This window comes from Poecilia reticulata, chromosome 6, assembly GCF_904066995.2.
Source record: "Poecilia reticulata chromosome 6, P_reticulata-male-v2, whole genome shotgun sequence".
In the NCBI taxonomy this organism is placed as follows: Eukaryota; Metazoa; Chordata; class Actinopteri; order Cyprinodontiformes; family Poeciliidae; genus Poecilia; species Poecilia reticulata.
In genome coordinates, this window is record NC_088835.1 from 11,163,638 (window position 1) to 11,184,594 (window position 20,957).

A 20,957-nucleotide genomic window follows, 5' to 3' on the forward strand; every position below is an offset into this window, starting at 1 on the left:
TGTTACACTGTCACTACATGGTGGCAGTTTTTACAAATATGCACAAAAAAAAAAAATTATATATATATATATATATATATATATATATATGTGTGTGTTTTTATTAAAGTTACCATACATACTGCAACTTTCAAAGTTGTAATTCTGTAAAGATATTTTTCATCTGATGAGCCAATAAGACTATATGGAAGTATTTAAAATTTGTACTTTTTTTAGGCCCTTTGATCAGGAAAACCTGATTAACTGTTAACAAATATAAAAAAAGTGAAGTACAAATATCACTTGTTGGCAAAGATTACTGCAAAATATGTTGCCAAAAACCTCTATCTTTTTTTAATCTACAATTCAACTGAATCAATGATCAAAAGCATTAAAAAGAACAATCATAAAAACAGTTTGAAGCTATTTCAGCGATAGGTAGGTTTTTATGCTGTCGTGGAAGGGTTCTGAAAAATGTGTTTCTTGGCTGAATAATTAATATTTTTAAAGCTCAACTACTGTAGCAGTAGTGAGTAATGATATTTGGCAACATTTCTGGGTTCTTATGAACAAAAACACATTATGGTTCTAAAATAAATCTGCCAGGTTGCAGAGTTGTGTGATTATTATATACTTTCTTTATCCATAGCTGTTGCCAAATAAGCAGTTTCTGTGGTAGTAAAGAACAGAGCAAAGTCATGTTTTACAGGATGGATTATTTATGGATACAATATGTTTCTCTAGACCGATTAAAGTTGTTCACTTCACTCAAGGAAGTATCAGTCGGAAAATTTAAAGCAGGTGATTTATTTATGCATCATATTTCCCGTAGACTGAAATTCAAACCAGCAATGAAGAGAATAAAAACTTAAATAGCTGAAATGAAATCATTTGTTAGTACAAATCTGGCTCTAAAATACAAAACATCTGAGACACTCGAAAACAAAGTGAATCAATTCCTACAGGAGTACAACAGAAACCATTACAACCAGTTTAAATCAGAATATCAGCCTGTGCATTAAGATGCCATGAGTATCAGAAAAAACACACACATTATTCATAAGAAAATTTCAGTCCCGTTAGTTAATTACAATTTACAAGTTGCACAGAAACAATAATAATAATAAAAAAATGAAACATTTGAGGCTGTATATATATATTCTCTACAAGTCTATAGTTGTCTATATTTATTATAATCAAATTAACAAATTAACCACGTCATGCACAATATTGCCACTCATATTCTGCTTGTCCCTGTACAATCAATTCATATGTATTTACAGTCGTCAAATACTCATCAACTAAATGCTTTAAAAATAAAACTTGATGCAAGTTAAGAAAAAGAAAATCTTGATTCCATCCAAAGGCCCTCAAGTGGAGTTAGTACATTTGAACAACGCTTGCCTCAACGAAACTGAATGTCAGGCATCCACAAACACTCACACACACACATTCACACACAGATCCATATACATTTAAACATTGAAGAAATACAATCAATAGCATCTCTGATGCACCACAAGAAGCTTTAACAATGTTTCGATCCGATCCAAATAAAGAAACAAAGCCGGTCCTGCATGTCAAAGCGTCATTAGGAGTGAATTTATGACGTGTCGTATTTTTTCCTTGGACGTGACTCTTACAAATCCCGTTATTGTCTTCAGTGTGGTAATTAAACTCCGAGAGTCTTCAGAACTGAGTCACTGCTTTAGAAAGGCACTACCTGCTGACGGAACCCCTCCAATGCTGCTGGACCTTCAGCATTCACTTCTGATCTTCAGATTGAGCTAAAAAAAAAACAGGAGGTCACATGCAGGGGGAAAAAAATATAAAAATGGCATGACGCATCCAAAGCTGCATTTCAATTTCTACGTTCGCAGGGGCAGATTAAAGAGGTGACAAAGGAGGACCTGTCAGCATGCAACTTTGAAAAAGTATTCAACCCCATTGAGCTGCTTCACATTTTCTCATCTTACAATCACAGACCTGAGTGTATTTAGTTGAGATTTCATGTGATACATCAACATACAGCTGTGCGTAATTGAGAAGCTGACAGAAATTTGTTCTCAATTAAAAACCACTGCAGCTTTCACACGTCACCGAATCTCAGTAAGATTTAATTTCTGTACAAATCTATTTGCATGTTTTCTAGAGAACATTAATGAACAAACAGGATCATAAAACACAAGGAACAGAGCAGAAAGGCCTGGGATAAAGGCATGGAGAAGTAGGGTTAGGTCAGAAAACAAAGTCCAAAGCTTTGAACATTTCCTGGAGAACTGTTCAATACATCACTTCGAAAAAAAAAGAAAGAATACAGCACACCTTCATACTTCCATCTTCTCATTGCCTACAGTGTAGGCAAGACAGCTGCTGATCAGAAAATGAGCCAAGAGGAACATAGCAACTTTTGAGGAGTCCCAGTGGTCCGTAGCTCTGGTACTGGTAAGGTATTGGCAGTATCATACTGTGGGAACAGTGAAGCTGATGGGAGACGGATCCAAATAAAGAACTATATCCAGACCTTAAGAATAGCCAGTTGCAAATGCTCTCAATTTAATTTTATCTGAGTTTCCTCTAATACAGACATGCCCCAAAATACTTGTGGATGATCCAAAGATGACCCAAAAAAAGCACAGACTCAAAAATGCAAGTCACAATTTTCAGATTCTTCTTTGCAAAAAAAAGTGAGAAAATCATGAACATGCCCCTATTAACTATATACACACACACGTACCAGTTTGTGCGTTACATAAAATCCCAATAAAATACACATATGTATGACAGTGTAATGTGACAAAATGTAAAAACAACTGGGGGATATGAATACTTTTGCAAGGAACTGCACCCTCTGTATAGTTCTAGCAGGTGTGCATGTCCTGCCAGTGGGATTGCAAATGCATTTGAAAACTGAATTATTGCAGCACATGCATTATATCAGTGCACTAAGTCACAGCAACTTCCTGTCCTCGGTTGGAAATATGCATGTTAGCTGCTTACTGTTGACATTTAACACTGCTTCAGTGGAAAAACAATGTCAAAACCAACATGATATATGTATTGTGAAAAAACACTGCATCACTCATGTGAGGCCTATTGAAAGATGCTATATGAGTTAATGTCAAAGTATTAATAATATATGTCTTAAAGTAAAAGCATGTATTGTCAAATCAGTATCATACAATTCAGCTACTAAGCCCAACGTTGTCAGGAAGATTTCCAAGTGAAAAAAAAAAAAAGTCTTTCTATGTTTCTTGTGCCTCAGATGTCTGTGAGGTGTGTGCTTATGAAGCCATGCAGCATCGTGAGACCCCCCTCAAACCTCCAAACCCAAATCCCCATGCTAAATGGAGATTCTGCCATTGTCGGGATGCAGCGAGCACACCACACCGCTACACAAAAGAGTTCAAGGAGTTCATGGCGTTAATCGGGGACGGGGCCCCTGAGCTCTCAGGGCCCTCAGCATTGTCCCTGCTGGAACTCTTCCCACTATACTGGCCAATAAAGGAGCCGTCCTCGTTGAACTGTCCGTCTCCTCCTTCCCCGTAGTCAACTAAGCTGTCGTCACTGTCGTCTCTCTTAACCGTCCCGTTAGACGGCGTGCGGCTCTCTTTTACCAGTTTATGGTCCTCATTGTCACTGAAGGAGAAAATAACATGCAAATGTTACAGGTGAGATGAGGTGGCAGATGCAAGAAGATTAGTGATCACTTTTTTTTAGATGGAGCACGAAGCGGCCAATCGGAACTCACAGCTGAGGAGTGAAAAGCCCAAAAAGTTTTCAAAATAAGCAGCAATTTGGATTTAGTTTTGATTTTTGATTTGCTCCACGTCTAAAAAAAAAATTAAATAAAAACAGAAGCTATGATTGATTGGTTTCTATCAGGCAACAGGGAATAAAGCTCGAGCCGACACACTCTTATCTAAATTCCCCTCGAAACCAAACGTGAGGCGGTGAATGTGCTGAGGGACAAAAAAAAGAGCATTCCCCATCCCAAGACAAGAGGCTGTGATGAAAAACAAGAAGCTCCGGCACGATGAAGTGAATAAAACTTGAAAAGCAAAGACTCCAGATGCATGTCCTGCAAAGCGAGCATGAGAGTAACCCCAACCCCGGGCACAACGTATGAAACGTCTGCAAAGAAAGCTCTCTTTGGAAATCAGATCACCAGAAACGTTCCGTGGTTAAAATGAGCCGAACGTCAATGAGATGTGTTCATAAAGCCCTCATAATGCCGCGGTGTTCTTCAACTTTAGCACAGCATATAATAAATCTGTAAGCGTAAAACGTTTACAGAGTGTCAGAGGCCATATTGTTGAAGAAAACTTACCACGCGGAGCATGATCAAGGCTTTATGAGTGAATATTAAAATTGATGACAGCAGGCACTTTTCTCCACAGTGACTTCCACAGAGCTCACACAACCCCCACCGACACCATCACCACCCTTACCTTCACTGAGACCCAGAGATCAAATCAGGACATCTCACTGAAATCCCACACAGACAGACGTTCCTACACACTGATTCAATACTCAACACACACGCGCACACGCACACACACTTAGGAGAGTTTACTACTTTCACATTAGTGAGGAGCAAAATTATGTCTTAAACAGAAATGAGTTGTTCTACAAACAAAAACGGCTCGGGTGAGTTAGGTTATGCCTTTTATTGACATACTGCAAGGTTTCCTGCTGAATAAAACGAAACAGGATGAAAGGAAAAGGTTCTCTAACAAAGGCACTATGTTACTCGTACACTTTGCAACGTGGTTTGTCTAATAAATCTCTCTTTTAGTTTGTGTCCATAGTTGTGTTCCTCTTTCTCTATTGATACAGTGGACTGTTGGCATTTTTCTTTAGCAATAAAAAGTTCAAAACCATCATGTACTGGTCTCACTACAAATTACCAAGCTTGGGTGCTATATTTGATCATATTTGTATTTCATAAAACCTGAACATCTTGAAAGAATAAAACACAAATAACTTTCAGTCCTGTTTTACTTTTAGTAAATCAGGTCAATAATGTAAAAATGTCCATGAAGCAACTGTTTGTAAGTTTAATACAGACACTTACATTTTTAATTTTTCAGTTCCAGTGTTGTCACACGCAGTCAGGACTCCCCATTGCTTTTAAATGGCTGACTAGTGTGCCCGGTTGTTATGTCCCCAAAATACTGCTCTTAGATAGCATTACACCTGATTTACCTCTTCTTAATGGAGATATTGGGATGCAAGTTTTTGCCATATGAGCTCACACAAAAGCAAGAGGCTTCCCAACAATCTCTCCTGAACATTATAAATCCCACAAGCAGTTGTTGTAAAGACAATCTGATATATTGTGTATAGTTCAAAAAGATGTAAGTCCTGGCAAAATAACAATATCTTGACGTGTTTCAGAGACTGCTGTAACTTTGTCATCAAGATAGAAAAAAAAGCAATAAGTAATACTGGGTTGAACTTAAACATTGCCTCCAGTACTGCTGATTTTGATCTTTTTATGAATTTGATAAATAAGAGATGGAGAACCAACAACTTTAGGCTTAAAATGTAATACAATTTAAAAATCTGTCAGGAGCACAATTAAACAGCCTATCCAGTTTTCAGACATGCTTTAAATGCCACATCAGATCCATATGCATTTATACAATATACTATATCTATATATAATTGATAAATCCATTCAACACGTTATTCCCTGGAGCAGAATGTTGAATACCCATGCATAAAATCCATCGAACATATTTATATCTACATACAAAAAGGAATAGAATACAAAATATAAAATCAAGACTATCTTATAAATTGACTTTTAAAAAACAATATTCAAAAACGTTACATGTACAGATTTAAAGTGCTTCTTTTTTTGTCTTTCTTTTTTTTCAGCATGCTATTGGAGATGCAGCCCAGATGGAGGAGGCTAAGAAACATAGCTGGAGAAGATCCAGGAGGTTAGGCAAAGTGTTATCACTATATTTACTGTCGGCAAAATGCTTGTGATTAGCTTATTAGTTGGGATGAGAGTTAATGTTCGCTTGTACCATTCATCTCTTGTAACAGTCATTTTTAAACCTTTTGACATAATAAAAATTTGAAATCAATTAAACCTGAAGACTCCTGATCCCTACATGGCACCACAACGTGATGTCCAGCAGACACACCAGTCCGACACGAGACGCCTCCAAGACATCCCCGACCCGTTAAGAGTCTTGGCAGAAGCTCAAACCGGTTGCCTTCCTCTTGATGCTGTGACTGATATCGGTGGGTTTGAATGGGTTATTGTCAGCTGCAAGGGCTGGGTAGAGGAAGGAAGTGGGCCAGAAGTGGGCACGAGGCGAGGGGGGCTGATGGGTAAAAATGGACTTTTGGGGGCGCGAGGGGTCCAGCAGCAGCAAGAGCACTTTCTCTCACCTGTATTCCACAAAAGTACAGTCATCATCTTTCATTGGCTGGAACTCCGGGTCTGTGTGCGCATCCTCCTTTTCTTTGACTGGGGACACAAACAAAGAAATGTAGGCTTTCTCAATGTTTGCAACAACACGTCTGTACTTGTGTCATGTACTTTAGCTGATTGCTTGCTGTGAAATGTAGGAAAAATGTGCCAATCTGAAATAACTTTCTAACAGAAAAGGAATCGGTAACATTATACAGAACACAGCAAGTAGGAATATCCCACATTTTGAGAGCAAAAATCTCCCCAAAAAAAAAAAAAAAACGTTTTTTCTGACAGCTTCCAAAGATAGCTGAAAACAGTGCGCACTGGGTTTGTTTGTGCAGTGACTCACCGGGGTATTTTCCTCCTTTATTCCTCTGAATGAAGCAGATAATGAGGAGGATCAGGATGAGCAGGGCGATGGCGCACATGAGGCCAATGAACCATCCCTGAGTGGCGATGTCTACCTGTCTGCTCGTCACAGCTGGCCAGAGATGGAGAGATAATGCGATAATTGTAAATGCAACATTTCTAAAGTCTTTTCAGTGATGAGGAAAATCTCCCTCCGATGATGTGCTGAAATGGCCGTACATTGTTTTGGCAGCTGCTATTGCCATCAGTTAGTCATTTCAGCTCATGAGTGAACCGTGATGACTTTTTACAAATTGTGTTAGATGAGCAGGGAATTTTCTGTATTAATTTAAGAATAAGATGAACTGCATTAGAAATGTTGCAAAAATAATTTCACATTTAGTGACATTCACTCACACAAACACACACAGCTACAATCACCGACCATCACAAGTTTTTTTCTAGTCTAGGTTGCAAATTATAATGCTATGCTCAAAATAATCTATATTAGAATATTGTTTGTTTTCTTTTTTGTTATCTGCATATCTACAAAATGAGATTAATATATAAGGTGCAAAACTTTAAAACCCAAAGGTCATGCAAACTGTTAAACATTATATCTCTGCATGTTTGTTACACTGCAGCAACTAGGGGTGTAACGATACATCCAGCTCAGGAGATTCACAATGAGAAGAAGCAGAAGAGATTTGAGTCAAAACTTCTGGTAAACCTAAGAATTCGCATGCTTTGCTTTTACAAATTGAGCTAAAGTTTCACATACCACAAAAGATCTCTGTTGAGATTATTATGAAGTCAGCTAAAATTTATTCAGATTTTGAAAACATCAAAAATCTGAAATAAGTACTTAGATTTGCAATTAGCTGCGTTTAGCCAGACTCAGATTTTGAATCATTTTAAATATAGTTCACGGTTACTCTGTCAGTCCTATCACTGTTTCTTTTATCTACCAGCCACAGAAAAAGAATGACAGATATAAACAATTAAAATGTAGTGAGTTTTTTTTTTTCTCAACAAATAAAGAAGTCTTTATTAGTTGACTCCTTCAACACAGCAAAGGAAATCAAGAAGCACTTCAGTTCTTCTGAATCTCAAACCAACAGCTAAGCTCAAAAATTATTCACAAGTCAGGTAGATTTAGATTTAAAATCCCTCTCACTCAACCAAGATGTTTCTTTCTGATAAAAAGTAAGTAGATGCAGTAAGCCACTGTAGAAAGGTTAACAAAATGAGGATTTTGAAAACTATGTAAAGCCTTCTGAATAATGAATAGATTAATTCTGTCATCAAATCCGTCTTGTGATCATTGAAAGATTTTTGCATGTTTCCACTTTAATTTTGAGGATTTACTTTGTGTCTGAGGTTGGATGGCCTCCCTACCATCACCATAATCTTTAACTGTCTCCACAGATTCTATATCAGAGTCAAGTCAGGACTCTGGTTGGCTCAACATTAATATTACTTATAGTCAGAAAGAACATGTAGGTACAATTACAAGATCACTTGAATCTAAATCCGCCAGGAGCATTTTGGGCTTAATTGTAGTCAAAGTTTAAATCAGCCACCTTCCTGTCTGATAAAACAGCTTATATTTACTTCACCAGGGAAAGCACTGACAGCTGTATTGTACTTTGCGGTAAAAGACTCCAACTCTATGAGAAGGATTGTGGTGTTTTTAATACCACAAGATCTCGTTACACCCCTAAGAGCAACATTTCAGCTAAAACCCAACTCAACTTCGCAATGGTAGAATGGTACAAACTACTAGGTACTTTACACAAGTGACGTTATGAGGCCTGACTCGGCCAGGTAAAGACGGAGGCTACACCCCAGGACGCGCCTCACCTGGGACCGTGACAAACAGCTCCTCGGAGTGGAGCGGCTGCTCGTGGTGACCCTTAGCCACCACACGCACCCTATAGGAGAGGCCCACCTTTAGACCTTTCAGCTTAACGTTCTGAGAGCCGTTCACAAGCTCTTTTTGCCACTCCTCTTCACCTTCACCTGCAGGAGGGACGTCGACGGAGAGAGGTATGTTTGAGGGAGCGAACAGAGCTTTCAATTGTCCATGGAGATGGTGAAACGATGGGAACTACTTGTACAGCATTACTCTGCAGGCAATTTTAAATATTCCAGGAGTAGGAAAAAAATAAATAAATAATCTATTTAGGTTTTGAATAAATTATTGTGGTGACCCTGATAGCTCAATGCACTTCAACAAGCGCATACATACTGGAAGAAAAAAAAAACAACTGTTGACAATTAGTGCTGCCTAAAAATAACTAAGAGGAAACCAGCTTGGTTCAGAACAGCTGCTTGTTGCTCAGAACATATTTTAATTAGAAAAACACAATAATCTAGGGAGACATAAGCAACAAAGATATCTTTCACATAGAAAATATTCAAACATGTTATTCTGGTTTTCATGTGTTTTCATTTATGATAAATTGTCAGAATACCCATGATCATTTGGTTTCGTTTTTCTGCTCCAAATTTAGGTCAACACTGCCCAAATCCCTTCAGGACAACACACTGCAGAATCAAACCAAACTGTCACAATATCAATTTTTTTCTTTTTTTTCTTTGTTTGTTTTCACAGCTGTACACAGTGGCAATTAGAAATACTCATACAAAAGCCACATCAGGGGCAAAACAAACATGTGGAAGAAGGTGCTCTGGCCAGATGACACCAACATTCACCCTAATCTTTGGCCGACATGCTAAATACCCTGTGTGGCTGAAAAAGGTGCACATCGCCCTAAACATTGGGGTGACCGCCTCATGCTGTGTTTGTTTGATGATAAACACAGGTAAAGTCTGGGAGAAAACCTTTTGAAGACGGCAAAAGACCTGAGAATAGAGCTGTGATTTGCGCTAAGGTAAGGCAACAACCCGGAGGTACAATGGACTGATGCACAATCATTTGTTGAAATGACCCAGTCAGTTCAGGCATGAATTCAATTAAAATCACAGCAAGCTGTGAAAAGTGGCATTCGCAGACAATCTGCATACAATCTCACTGGCAATTAACTGTACTGTTAATGTGCAAATATTGTCCATGCCAAAGGTTGTTTTAAAAAGTAATTATTCAAGGAGCTGAATAAAAATGGAGGCCATACTTTTCAGATTTATAGTTTTAGAAAAATGTGCAAAACTTCCTTTCACTTCACAGGTATCATATTAAGACAAAATATTAAAGCTCAAGAGGCATTCACGCTCTTTTGAAGGTTACAAAAGTACTTCTAGCCTCAAAAGGTATTTTGTTATTACTGATTTTTTTAAGGCTATTCTGCACTCCAAGCCACAAAAAAAATCTAATCCTATGATCTGACACATAAAAACAGCCACTAGAGAAAACACTTGATGTTCAGACCTTCAGATAACGAAATAAAAGAACTATTTCTATGTCACTCTCAGCAGTGATTTCACAGCTATGCTGTCGCTGAGATAGAAATCTCACTCTGACTTGTCCACTGGAGTGTTGCAGTGTTTTATCTGTTTACCTGCATGTGAGCTATCAGGGCCACCAAACAAGCAAAAGTGGGAATGAGCTAAACATGAAATGTGTCATGTCTGATGATCACTGAATTGAGTTATTCCGAATTAGTTGGATATTATTACGATGACATTTCTTAACTGAATGATTGAAACAATAGGTGTGAGAGAGTCATACCACAGAGCTTTTAACCTCACCACAGGTAGAAATAAGCAATTGAAAGCACTTTAGTCAACCTCTGTGGGTATAAAGACGACAGGAAGTGCTGCTTTTTGTCAGATTTTACTCACACATTCTGTCAGTGTTATGACTGGAAATGAGAACTCCAGCCAATTCCAGCATTGAGCAATTCAGAATCCAATCACGGGAAACTTCATTTATCAAATCATGGTCTTCCCTGGCAGCGTTAACATGACTGCCGATATTTTTAATCACCTGCTGGAGCCAGTAATGAAGTAGGAGTCTCTTACCACCCATGCCTGAAGCTGAGAGAAATATCAATGAGGTGATGATTTTCCTTACTGTTTTCTGCAATGTACTCTACATAAACACTTTTCTCCGGGCCCCAGTACTCCCAACTGATCAAGGCCCCATCTTCTTCAACAGAGGAGCTAACATTCGCAAAAAGACTCACAGGCCGGGCTGCGCACACAAGAGAAGAGACAAACATCAAGGCTGGACTGTGGGTCAATGGGCGATGCAACAAATGGCAATCAATTGCTTTGTCCTGATTATACAAGTGCATCTTAATAAATTAGAACGTCATCAACAGGTCTATTTCCACAATGGAGTTAAAAAGTTAAACGTAGATTTACTAAACAGACTGATCCATTTCCAGTGTTTATTTCTGGAAACTTAGAGCTTTCATTCTTAGAAAATCAGAACACAGGACAAATAAAAAAGGGTTATCAACACAGAAATGTCATGCGCACAATCAAGTAGGAGACTGTTGACGCATCAAAATACTGGGATCATGCAGTCCTCGCTGTTGGAGAAATGTCCCAAACTGATTCAATTAAAATTCAAGTGTCAGACAAAACAATCATCTTCGCACTTTGAGGAATTAGGGAGAAGCTTGATCGATTGAGAACCTCATCCAAACAGGAGTGGCGGCTTTACTGTAGAGCATTTTACTGCAGAAGGGAGTGGTTTTTTTAACAACATGTTTGACATCATGAGGAGATAATATCATGAACATTTATTCAGGCAATTATTTCTCAATTATTCATACCAAGGGAAGTTAAACAGCTGGAATGACAAACTTTTGATGACCCTAAGCAGTCTGTTAAATTAAGGACAACAATGTCAATGTGTAAAGTGGAAATCATTAATCCCTGATCTTAGTCTCCAAAAAAATGTGTGGAATATGTTTCACTCTGCACATAGCAAGTAAATGTCTGATTCCACATAAGTTTCACTTGGAATAAATGGGTCAACTAGATTTAACTTGTTGATGGTTTTCTCATTTTTGAAGAGGCACTTGTAATTCTCCGACATGCATGCCTTGACCCATACAGAAGTCCGCAACACCACTGGATGGGGCAATAAACCATGAAGAGCAGAGTTCACAATCAAACTCCTAATCATCTAATCCAACATGTAGTTTACTAAGATCTCAGCACAGTCTGTACCCTTGTGAATCGGACGGCGTGGAGGAAACCCTGCAACCGGATGAGAGGTTTGGGTGCCTCCTGCAAACAACACCAAGAGGATAAAATATGGACCCACACCCAAACACAGACATACGCATGCAAAGGAAACAACAACAGGGAGACACAGCAGACACACAGCCATTATGCACAAAGCAGAAAATCCATTAGCATGCAAGGAAAAACCTCGCCATGCAGCAGGAAGCACAGCCAGCATCCGCTGTGCAAAAAGTACAAGAGGGTCAAAGTTGTTGACAACAAAGGAGAAGAAAAGCAGCATGCCACTCTAATAAAGTCTGATCCTGTTTTATCAGGTGAAACTGAAAAGGCACATGTCAAACAGCATCTTTGTCTATGTGGCTTTGAACTCAAACATTTAGGTGGATAAAGGACAGAGAAGAGAAAAGGTGAGCGTCCTCAGAGATAAGCAGCATGCATGCAGTGGGTTCTCCACCTAGATATGCTCATCTGCTAACATTTGATACTACAGGTTGAAGAAACAAATACACACAGAGAAATAATAGGTGAGCTACAACAAGCTCACCACTCATCCCTCTGCTATCATCACTTTTGTATCAGAGAAATGTCTTCAATTCAAGGTGTCTTCATGAGGTTTATCGGATAAATATGAAACTGAATCTAAGGAGCAAAACATGGAAACAAGTAGAACCAACAGTGCAATGTACACACCTAAAAGTAAAGTGAAATACTTAGATGTTGATACTTTTCTTTGAACCAACAGAAACATGATGAGGCAACGTGTCAATAAGGGTTCATTCACTTGTATCATTGAGGTAATTATTTTATATGAATATATAATATCAATCTTTAGTATGTGATAAAAAGCCAATAATCTAAAAATGTTTGCACAGCTGTGATCAAATGTTTACATCCATGATCCATGCATGACTGTAAATGTCACCCAGTTAAATCCTAGCAGTCAACCACCTATATGCTTAACAAATTTTCTAAATATATATTGTGTCACAGTATCAAAACACTCCCATATGACAATAAAACTTTCCCGCAGAAATTATTTAGCTTGCTGATTTAGACAGCTGCACATTTTAGTCAAGCAAGTGTCCATTTTACATGATGTACTTGTTTCCTGGTCGCCATCTTCTCAGTCTACAGTGATGTACAATAATAAATATTGAGTTAGTCAAATGACTGCAAACAAATCCATCTTACCCTAACAAGGAAAAACACCAACTATTACAAACCAGAGGTTAACGCCCCATGGCACTGACAACCTTCAACACACCTTACTTAAAGATTTAGGTAAATGTGTGAATATATTTAACCCTACATGTGTAATTCTGATCCTGTGTAAAGTAGAACATTCTAAACAAATTGTAACTCTTGCTAAATAGAACATGCAGATCTTTAATAATAGACCATTGTTGTGCAATCCTTAAAAAATGTCAAATAACATTTGACATTTTATTTGTCAAATAAAATGACAAATAAAATGTTATTTTATTTGATATTTTATTCATCTGCTCTCTTCTGGCCAGAGAGAGCAGATGCAAACTTCTGATCACAACTGTAATTGAGATGTTTGAAGCTATTTCTAGCTGAGCTGTTTAGGATTTTTAAGGACGAAAGTCAAACATTTTCACATTTCAGAAGAAAGTATTTTTCCGCAAATTGTTGCCGTCTTGCCAGTTGACTTTAACCTGAAAAAGGCAACCTTTTCTGTCACACAAAAAGCCAAGCAATAGAACAAAGATTCCTTCACGATGAAAAAAAATATAAAAACTAAATGTACACATAACAGAGGACACAAGCTTCAATAGCAAAGCAGTTACCATTAAATCATGTTAGGAAACTCTTCCAGTCTTTATTTAGAAAACATTAGTTTCTGAATTCAGCTGTTTTCTGAAGGAGATTGTGAATTAAAAAAAGCTTACGTGTCAAAAGTAGACCGAGACTAAATGGTCTTTCATCTCACATAATTGATGACCTTTAGAAACATTTTCCTAATGTGTTTGTTTCAGTCAATATTTTCAATAACGCACAATGTTTATTTCATGAATTATAATCTAATTAGTTTGTGCTCCAGGGCGTAGCCTCCAAGTAATTTACAATTCCCCTCTAAATTGATCACTGTTTCCATGGTAACGTGCTTCAAAACAAAGGTCTGAAGTTTGTGGGTGTTATCACATTCCTTACAAGCAGCTTCTTCTTTTTTTTAGCTCCCCTGCTCCAGATTAAAGATACTGCAATTACGAAACTTCCAGACATGTTCATCTTAAATAAGTCCAATTGCATAGGAGATGTACCTACAGGTTTCTGTTTGAGTGATATCTATATAATCAACTGTTTCTTTTAAACAGGAATTATTTTTAATGGTTTTTGATGTCTCGTGTAAAGGTCATCCAAGAACAATTTAGAAATGTTAGCTATTAGTCATCCTAAATACCACACGCTCCATGTTTTGCACTTGTCTGCCTTTGATGACTTACCTTCATCCTGCTTGACGACAGCTTCCTGAGAAATGGCCGGGCCCGCTCCAACGCTTGTTCTCGCATTCAAATAAAACTTGTAGCGTGGGCTGTACTTGAGGTTTTGCAAAGTGACTGAGGTCTCATTGGCAGCCAGGGCCAGCTCCTCTTCTGGGCCAAGTTCATTGGAGTTATTGACTACAGGGGTGAGGGACGGATGACGACAACGATGGGATGGAGAAGGATGTCGGAAAACAGGAAGTTGCGTAGCGATAGGAAGAGGGTGAGGGGTTGCAGATGGAGTGTCAATAATAAAAAAAAGGGTGAAAATGGAAAGATTTGGATAACAGAGGAGTAGGGTTCAGAAACAGAAGTTGGGAGTGACCAGAGTTGATTTGTTAACTTGTGTTGTTTTAATTGTAAGAACACTTAAATGCAGTTAAACTACTCTAAGCTTCTCCTATATGACTGATTAAGCCATGAAAAAGAATGGCTTACAAAGGCTACGCACTAGATGGCAGAGGATGATGTTCACATGACATAGATTTAAAATCTCGCTTGCTGTCTGTCAAGAAAAACAAAACTTCTCACCTGGCTGGTATCTCAGGTTGTAGCCAGTGATGTGCCCATTATGCTCATGAGGAGGACTCCATTCGAGGGTCAGTGAATCTAGGCTTGGGTTTGTGACAGACAGCAAGGAGGGTGGCCCAGGCTCTGCAGGAAAGTGTGAACAATGAGTGAACACAAGTCAGTGTCAGAAAAGCTGATTAATGTAAGAGAAACCAATGAAGGGAAATATGTAATGAGATGATGCCCTGTTTATTTCAGACATAATATCAAAAGATTAACATAAATATAGACAAATTTTTAGAACCATATTGTACAAATGCAATTTTGTGATTCCCCACTAGATGGTACTAAACTCTCCTTTCTGTTCCTTTAAATTCAGGAGGTAAAACATTAGCATAGTCATGTGTTTGACATTTTCTCGTAAGACTTAAAAATGTACATGTTAGAGTTTTAAAGTTTAAATGTCATACCTCCTTCAGGTGTCTTAAACTCCTGCTTTTCACTTTTGGGACCCTCTCCTTTCTTATTGAAGACGCTTACGTAAAAAGAATAGTGGCTGAATGGGTGCAACCCGGGCAGCAGGCCTTGGCTGTGGTTCCCACTAAAAGTGAGCATGCGCTTCTCCGTGTGATGGGGGTTGTGTTTGTGAAGGCTGTGCATCCTCGAGTAATGAACCTGCAACAAACAGTGTCAAATGCAGAAGCTTCATCTGTGTTATTTGTGCATATACGTTGATCAAGGATGTTACTCCTGTCATTTTTGTACCCAAAATATACTCTTTTTATTTTAAAGTTAAGATTCTGCAGATAATCAAGTGTAGACAATGGATGAATGGACTGGTGAATAAAAAAATATATAATAAGCAAGATCTGTCCTTTGTCCACAAATATCACACTAAGGCGTGGTTTCTAACTACAGAGCCTCCAAGGGGACATAAGCTAGACCCTTTGCAATAACGTGTTTACTAGCCAATTGACGAACTGAAAGTGTTGCTGCTACAATATAAGGTTTTTGTAAGGCTTTTCCATGTATCTTTATATTTAGTATGTAAGATGTTTAAAGCGTTCAATCTTTTTCCTTAGGATACAAACACACCACAGACCTATGGGCTTACCATCCCTACTCCACTTTATATAAACATAACAGAATTTAGACTTATTTTCATGAGGTAATATCACCATATGACAGTATAGATTGTGGAGTCTTTTTTGTGTTGGTAGCCATTTTCATATTGCATATGTGTAGGTTACCATTTACTTTTTATTAGATGCATCGGCTTGTTATTATCAAAATTCTGTACCTTGTATCCTTGGATCTGCCCTCGTATTAAATGAGGAGGCACAGGATCCCATCGTACCCGAGCCAAGGTGCTGTTTAGCACTACAACCTGAACATTTGCTGGAGCTGCTGCTGGCACTGCAGAGTTAAAGAAGATGCATAACATTAGATCAGGCTACAACCAAAAGGCCAGAGTGAAATGTTACAGGGTATACAACCAAATACATCGCCTCCGGCTCTAACAAAAGATCTTTTTGTAAGAACTTAACGGCCTTAAAAGGTTAAGGTGGACTCACAATCTTCTCCTGAGTAGCCGATAGCAACAGCGGGCTCTGGTCCTTCTCCGTGGTTGTTTACAGCCTGAACCTTTATCTCAAATGGACTATATGTGGGTATTTCAGATACAGTATACATGGAGTTGTTGGTAGTGGCTGTTATCCAGTCGCTGCCTGGCCTCTTCTGCCTCCAACTCACTATATAATAAAGCCCAGGACCGTTGGACTGAAGGCCTGACAGAGGCTGGAGAAAGAAATTTAAGATATAGCATATTGTTTAGACACTGCTTCGTTGGAGGTCTACTGCACTATATTACACTGAAGTAAATGAGTATGAACAGAAATCTAATTAAGCTCTGATACACAAATGCTGATTATGGTACTCTTTGCAATAATTGATCAAAGTCAGAATGGTCAACTGCATAGCGATTACCTCCCAGGTGATAACAAGATTGTTATGTTTATTTCCAGATCCACGTACATTTTTTGGGTTCTGGTCAGGAGCTGAAGACATAATAAAAAAAAAAATCAACAAATTCCAGAAAAAAAGCCAATTTCAGATTTAAACTGGTTATTTTGTTATTTTTTTGACAATAATAGTTTCTTTATTTATTTATTTTTTGTGAGACTTTTGACATAGAGGAACTAAATTGTAACTGAACTCATGTGTTGGTTACACTAAATACATAATACAACTTTTACTTAATCAGTTTGCTTTCCAAAGTGTATCTGGTACTTTCCCTGTACTTCCTGATCGCTAAGTTTTATGGAACTTATTGAAACGTAACCAGAAAAAACCTTTAGAGTTCTGGGAATGTACCTAGTAAGTCTTGAGAAAGTAACCTATGACGTCTTGATCTGTGACCAGCAGGTTCCATAAAAGTTTCAGAAAGTTATTTGGTAAATGCTTTAGCTAAACATAAATTCTGGGGGAAATATAGTTTTGTTATAGAAAATAATCTCTACATTTGTGTAAAGTATCTAGTAAGTTATCAAAAAGTTAATAAACAAATCCACAAAAGTTCAAATACAGTACCAATAAAACCCAGAAAGTAACTTTAGATTCCAAGAAACTACTCAGAAACATTCAGGACACTGAGTGTAAACTCTAAGTTTGGGGGAAGTTATATACACGTTTAGGGGAAGCAACACGTTGTCATGGTTTCAATTATTAATGTTCTGGTGCAAAACTGAATAGCATTTATAACTGCTGGCTCCGTACCTGCAGGCTCAGTTTTATACATTCGAGAGGGGCTGCTCGGCTCGCTCAGACCCACGGCGTTACGGGCCAGCACTCTGAATGTGTAGTGGACATATGGAGAAAGCTTGAGATGAGCAGTTGTCTTGGTCCCGGGAACCCGGGCAATGTCATGCCAGTGTCCTTGGTGGTGCAGCGAGTCTTCATACTGGATTACAAATTCTGCATTGCAAAAAGACAATCATTTTTACACTTTTTAACCGTATTTGGCCACATATTTGCATAATGGGATTAATACTCTCATGCCACTTGAACTCAAAAAGCCACCAAGCACACACTGAATCTGCAATTAAATGGTGGATTTTGGCAAGGTTTTCATTAAAGATGAGTGTTTGCAACACGCTGAGCATTTTAACACAGTAAACAAGGTCAAACTATCAACCCGTGTATTACAAGATTGTTATGTTTAGTTCAGTGAAGAGATTTGGGAAAGGGATTTTTTTTTCACTGACTTCAAGGGATGAATATTAATTGATAGCCATTTTTACAACTTTAACATTTTTTTCTATTTTATTGACAAAATTCAATTTACAAATTAGTTATAAATCAGTGAAAGCTATTTTTTTCTTACGCAGAAAAACAGATAAAAGAAACAAAGTAACAAGGCAAAATGGCTTCATCCAACCAATAACACAAACTTGTGAGTAACAAAACTCTAAAAACCTCTAACATTATTACTTTATCACTAGTAAATCTGAACCACACTTAGCCAATGTTAAAGCCTATAAATCCATCTGCTATTTCTGAAAAAACAGGAGTTTGGGACTAGTCAATAATTAAAACCAAACATTAAAAGCAGGTTAAATAAAACGCACACTGACAGCTGTATAAAGACATAGACCCACACACACCCTGAATAGGGCTGTTATGTTCCTCCCCAGGGATCCAAGTAAGCTGAACGCTCCTCTCTTTCTCATCTGTCAACTCCAGGTCTGTGGGGGCGTCGGGTCGCCCTGGAAGAAAAAACAGCAAGAGGGAGAGACACATATATTTATATTTTGAACATTTAACAGTAACACCACAATCAGGTGATTGTGGCACGATGCTTTATCCAAACAAGCCTCTCCTATTGCAGATTTATTTGCATGTTTTCATGTATTTCCTTTGCTTGGTCCACTGATGACAATAACACATGCAGATGCTGCATCATGCGATGAAATGACTGATGTTCAGTCTTCGCTTCATCTCGAGCTCATCAGACAAAATGAACAGACGCTCATGTTGTGAAGTTGCAGTGATAAGAAACGCATGCTTCAAATGAATGAGCGATGATGAAATATCACAAGAAGCGCACAGGGGGCTGTATCTGCTCTGAAATGAGCTTTGATATGAAAACAAGAGGAAGTTGCTCCTCCTTTCCCAAATGTTTACGCCGGCAGACAAACGGCGTCAATGCGATTGACTCAGCAAAAATGGCAGATCGGAAAAACACACACAAAAAATAATGGAGCAACTCAAACTGGTAGATGTAAATAAAGAGTCAACACTCTGTGACTGTTCGATCCAAATGACTTCTTCTGGGCCGAAGCATGCTGCATTAAACTGAAACCATCGAGCGAACAACACAAAAACGCATGCTGGCTAAGCACGTCTGGGTGCTTGAGCGTGCTGCGGGTTTACCGTGGATGACAGCTGGAGCTGGTGTGGTCTCTGTGAGGTTGGAGGGCGGCATTGAAATAAGAAGTTTGGTGGTCAAATCAGCCATAAGTAAACAAGAATGATAAATAGGCTGCTTAAGAGAAGGTCATCAAATATTTAACCTACAGAGCATGATCACTGATTAAATTCAGTCCGCCACACTTAGCCCTAAAGAGCTGACTGTTGAATCAAATTATCCTACCGACCTAACTCTCTGCCATTTTCTTAGCGTTCATGTTTTAAATTTGTAATGCTAAGCTCAGAGTCGCATACCGACAACAGTGAGCTCAGCGGTGACCGAGTCTTGGTCCAGAGTTGTGTTTACGTAGCACGTGTACACCCCTGCATCTCTCTCCAACACGTCAGTGATGGACAGGCTGTTGAATTGTACGACAAATCTGCAAAAAACAAATATATAAAAAGACCATTCAGTTATGTACAAGTTCAGATATTTTGCCCAGTTTTGAGAACTACATCCAGGTAACTTAAAGAAGCTCCGACCGATCATCGTTAGGCAGCTCCACATGATCTCTGTGCCATTCTCTCTCTGACACATCGGAGGTAGACGCACTGTTGGACTCTACGAGGAATCTGCAAAAATAAAATAAAATAAGAATAAAAAGTCCATTTAGTTATGTGCAGTTTCAGATATTTGACTAATTTTAAGAACTAAATTTAAAAAAGCTCCAACCGCTCATCGTCGGGAAGCTCCTCATCATCCTTAAGCCAAATCAAAGTGGGTAAGAGATCCTTGTCGTGTTTTATTGTGCACTCGAACGTCACAGATCGGCCCCTTTGGACCACCGTGTCAACCGGTTGCTTTAGGATCCTGGTAGGCTCTGACGGAACAGGAAAGCCAAAGATTAATAAAAAATCCGATCCGAGGTAGAGTTTCACTTAGGGTCAATAAAAGGTAAGAGGAACCAACATAGAAATCTTTGAGAAAGGTTAGGAAATATTCAGTGTGTTAGTTATTCTGTGCATGTTACAATTACTATGCTTGAAGTATTTTCATAACATTTCCATTTTGTTACAGTCCAACCAACAAACATGATTGTGAATTTGAAGGAACACAAAAGAATGAATGACTATTTGTTTTACACAACTAAAAATTATGCACAAGTTTGATTTCTGGGCCCCAGTCTTAGTACTTTGTTGAATCATACTTTTTGTAATCAGAACGTCACGTCTATGTAAAGGTTGCAATTTGTGCAATATGGCTCAAGCTCAATAAAATTGCAGGAATAACATCTCTGAACATCAGCTTCCAAAACTTGCCAAAGAATATCAATCAGACTCTGACCTGTGTAGAGGCACAACCCCACATTATAATGCTGCCACCACCATGTTAATCAGAGAGATGATGTGGTCAGGAGGTTGTAAAGTGCTAGTTTTAAATTGCAGGTTGTAGGTTTGGTTAATTTTGTATTTATTTTTTTTACCAAATTAGTTTGTTTGGAATTATTAAATTCAATTTAATTCAGTTTATTATGTAGCAGAAAGTCACAACAATCGTCTCAATAAATTTTAAAGACAAGCATGTCCAAATCATATTCAGAAATATT

General features: G+C 38.3%; 1 protein-coding gene across 17 annotated transcripts in view; it reads right to left on the minus strand.

Annotated features, from left to right (window-relative positions):
- Nucleotides 1–770: 770 nt before the first annotated feature.
- Nucleotides 771–20,957, minus strand: part of LOC103465827 (neuronal cell adhesion molecule-like) — a 90,429-nt gene continuing 70,242 nt past the window's right edge. For 4 of the 17 annotated variants that reach the window (XM_081607875.1, XM_081607872.1, XM_081607873.1 and 1 more), the window contains 18 exons: nt 20,084–20,231; nt 19,894–19,983; nt 19,666–19,790; nt 19,375–19,404; nt 18,606–18,707; nt 17,719–17,916; nt 16,930–17,000; nt 16,518–16,740; nt 16,244–16,359; nt 15,414–15,618; nt 14,965–15,087; nt 14,395–14,571; nt 11,909–11,968; nt 10,800–10,919; nt 8,627–8,785; nt 6,765–6,896; nt 6,391–6,469; nt 771–3,618 (listed from right to left, as the gene is read on the minus strand). In XM_081607875.1, the coding sequence (XP_081464001.1) occupies nt 3,372–3,618; nt 6,391–6,469; nt 6,765–6,896; nt 8,627–8,785; nt 10,800–10,919; nt 11,909–11,968; nt 14,395–14,571; nt 14,965–15,087; nt 15,414–15,618; nt 16,244–16,359; nt 16,518–16,740; nt 16,930–17,000; nt 17,719–17,916; nt 18,606–18,707; nt 19,375–19,404; nt 19,666–19,790; nt 19,894–19,983; nt 20,084–20,231 (2,405 nt within the window). In that variant the 3' untranslated portion in view covers nt 771–3,371. Of the gene's footprint in view, nt 3,619–4,634; nt 6,470–6,764; nt 6,897–8,626; nt 8,786–10,799; nt 10,920–11,908; nt 11,969–14,394; nt 14,572–14,644; nt 14,884–14,964; nt 15,088–15,413; nt 15,619–16,243; nt 16,360–16,517; nt 16,741–16,929; nt 17,001–17,718; nt 17,917–18,605; nt 18,708–19,374; nt 19,405–19,665; nt 19,791–19,893; nt 19,984–20,083; nt 20,232–20,957 lie in introns of those variants that run through there. The other 13 variants (XM_081607885.1, XM_081607876.1, XM_081607886.1 and 10 more) reach the window with 10 other exon arrangements.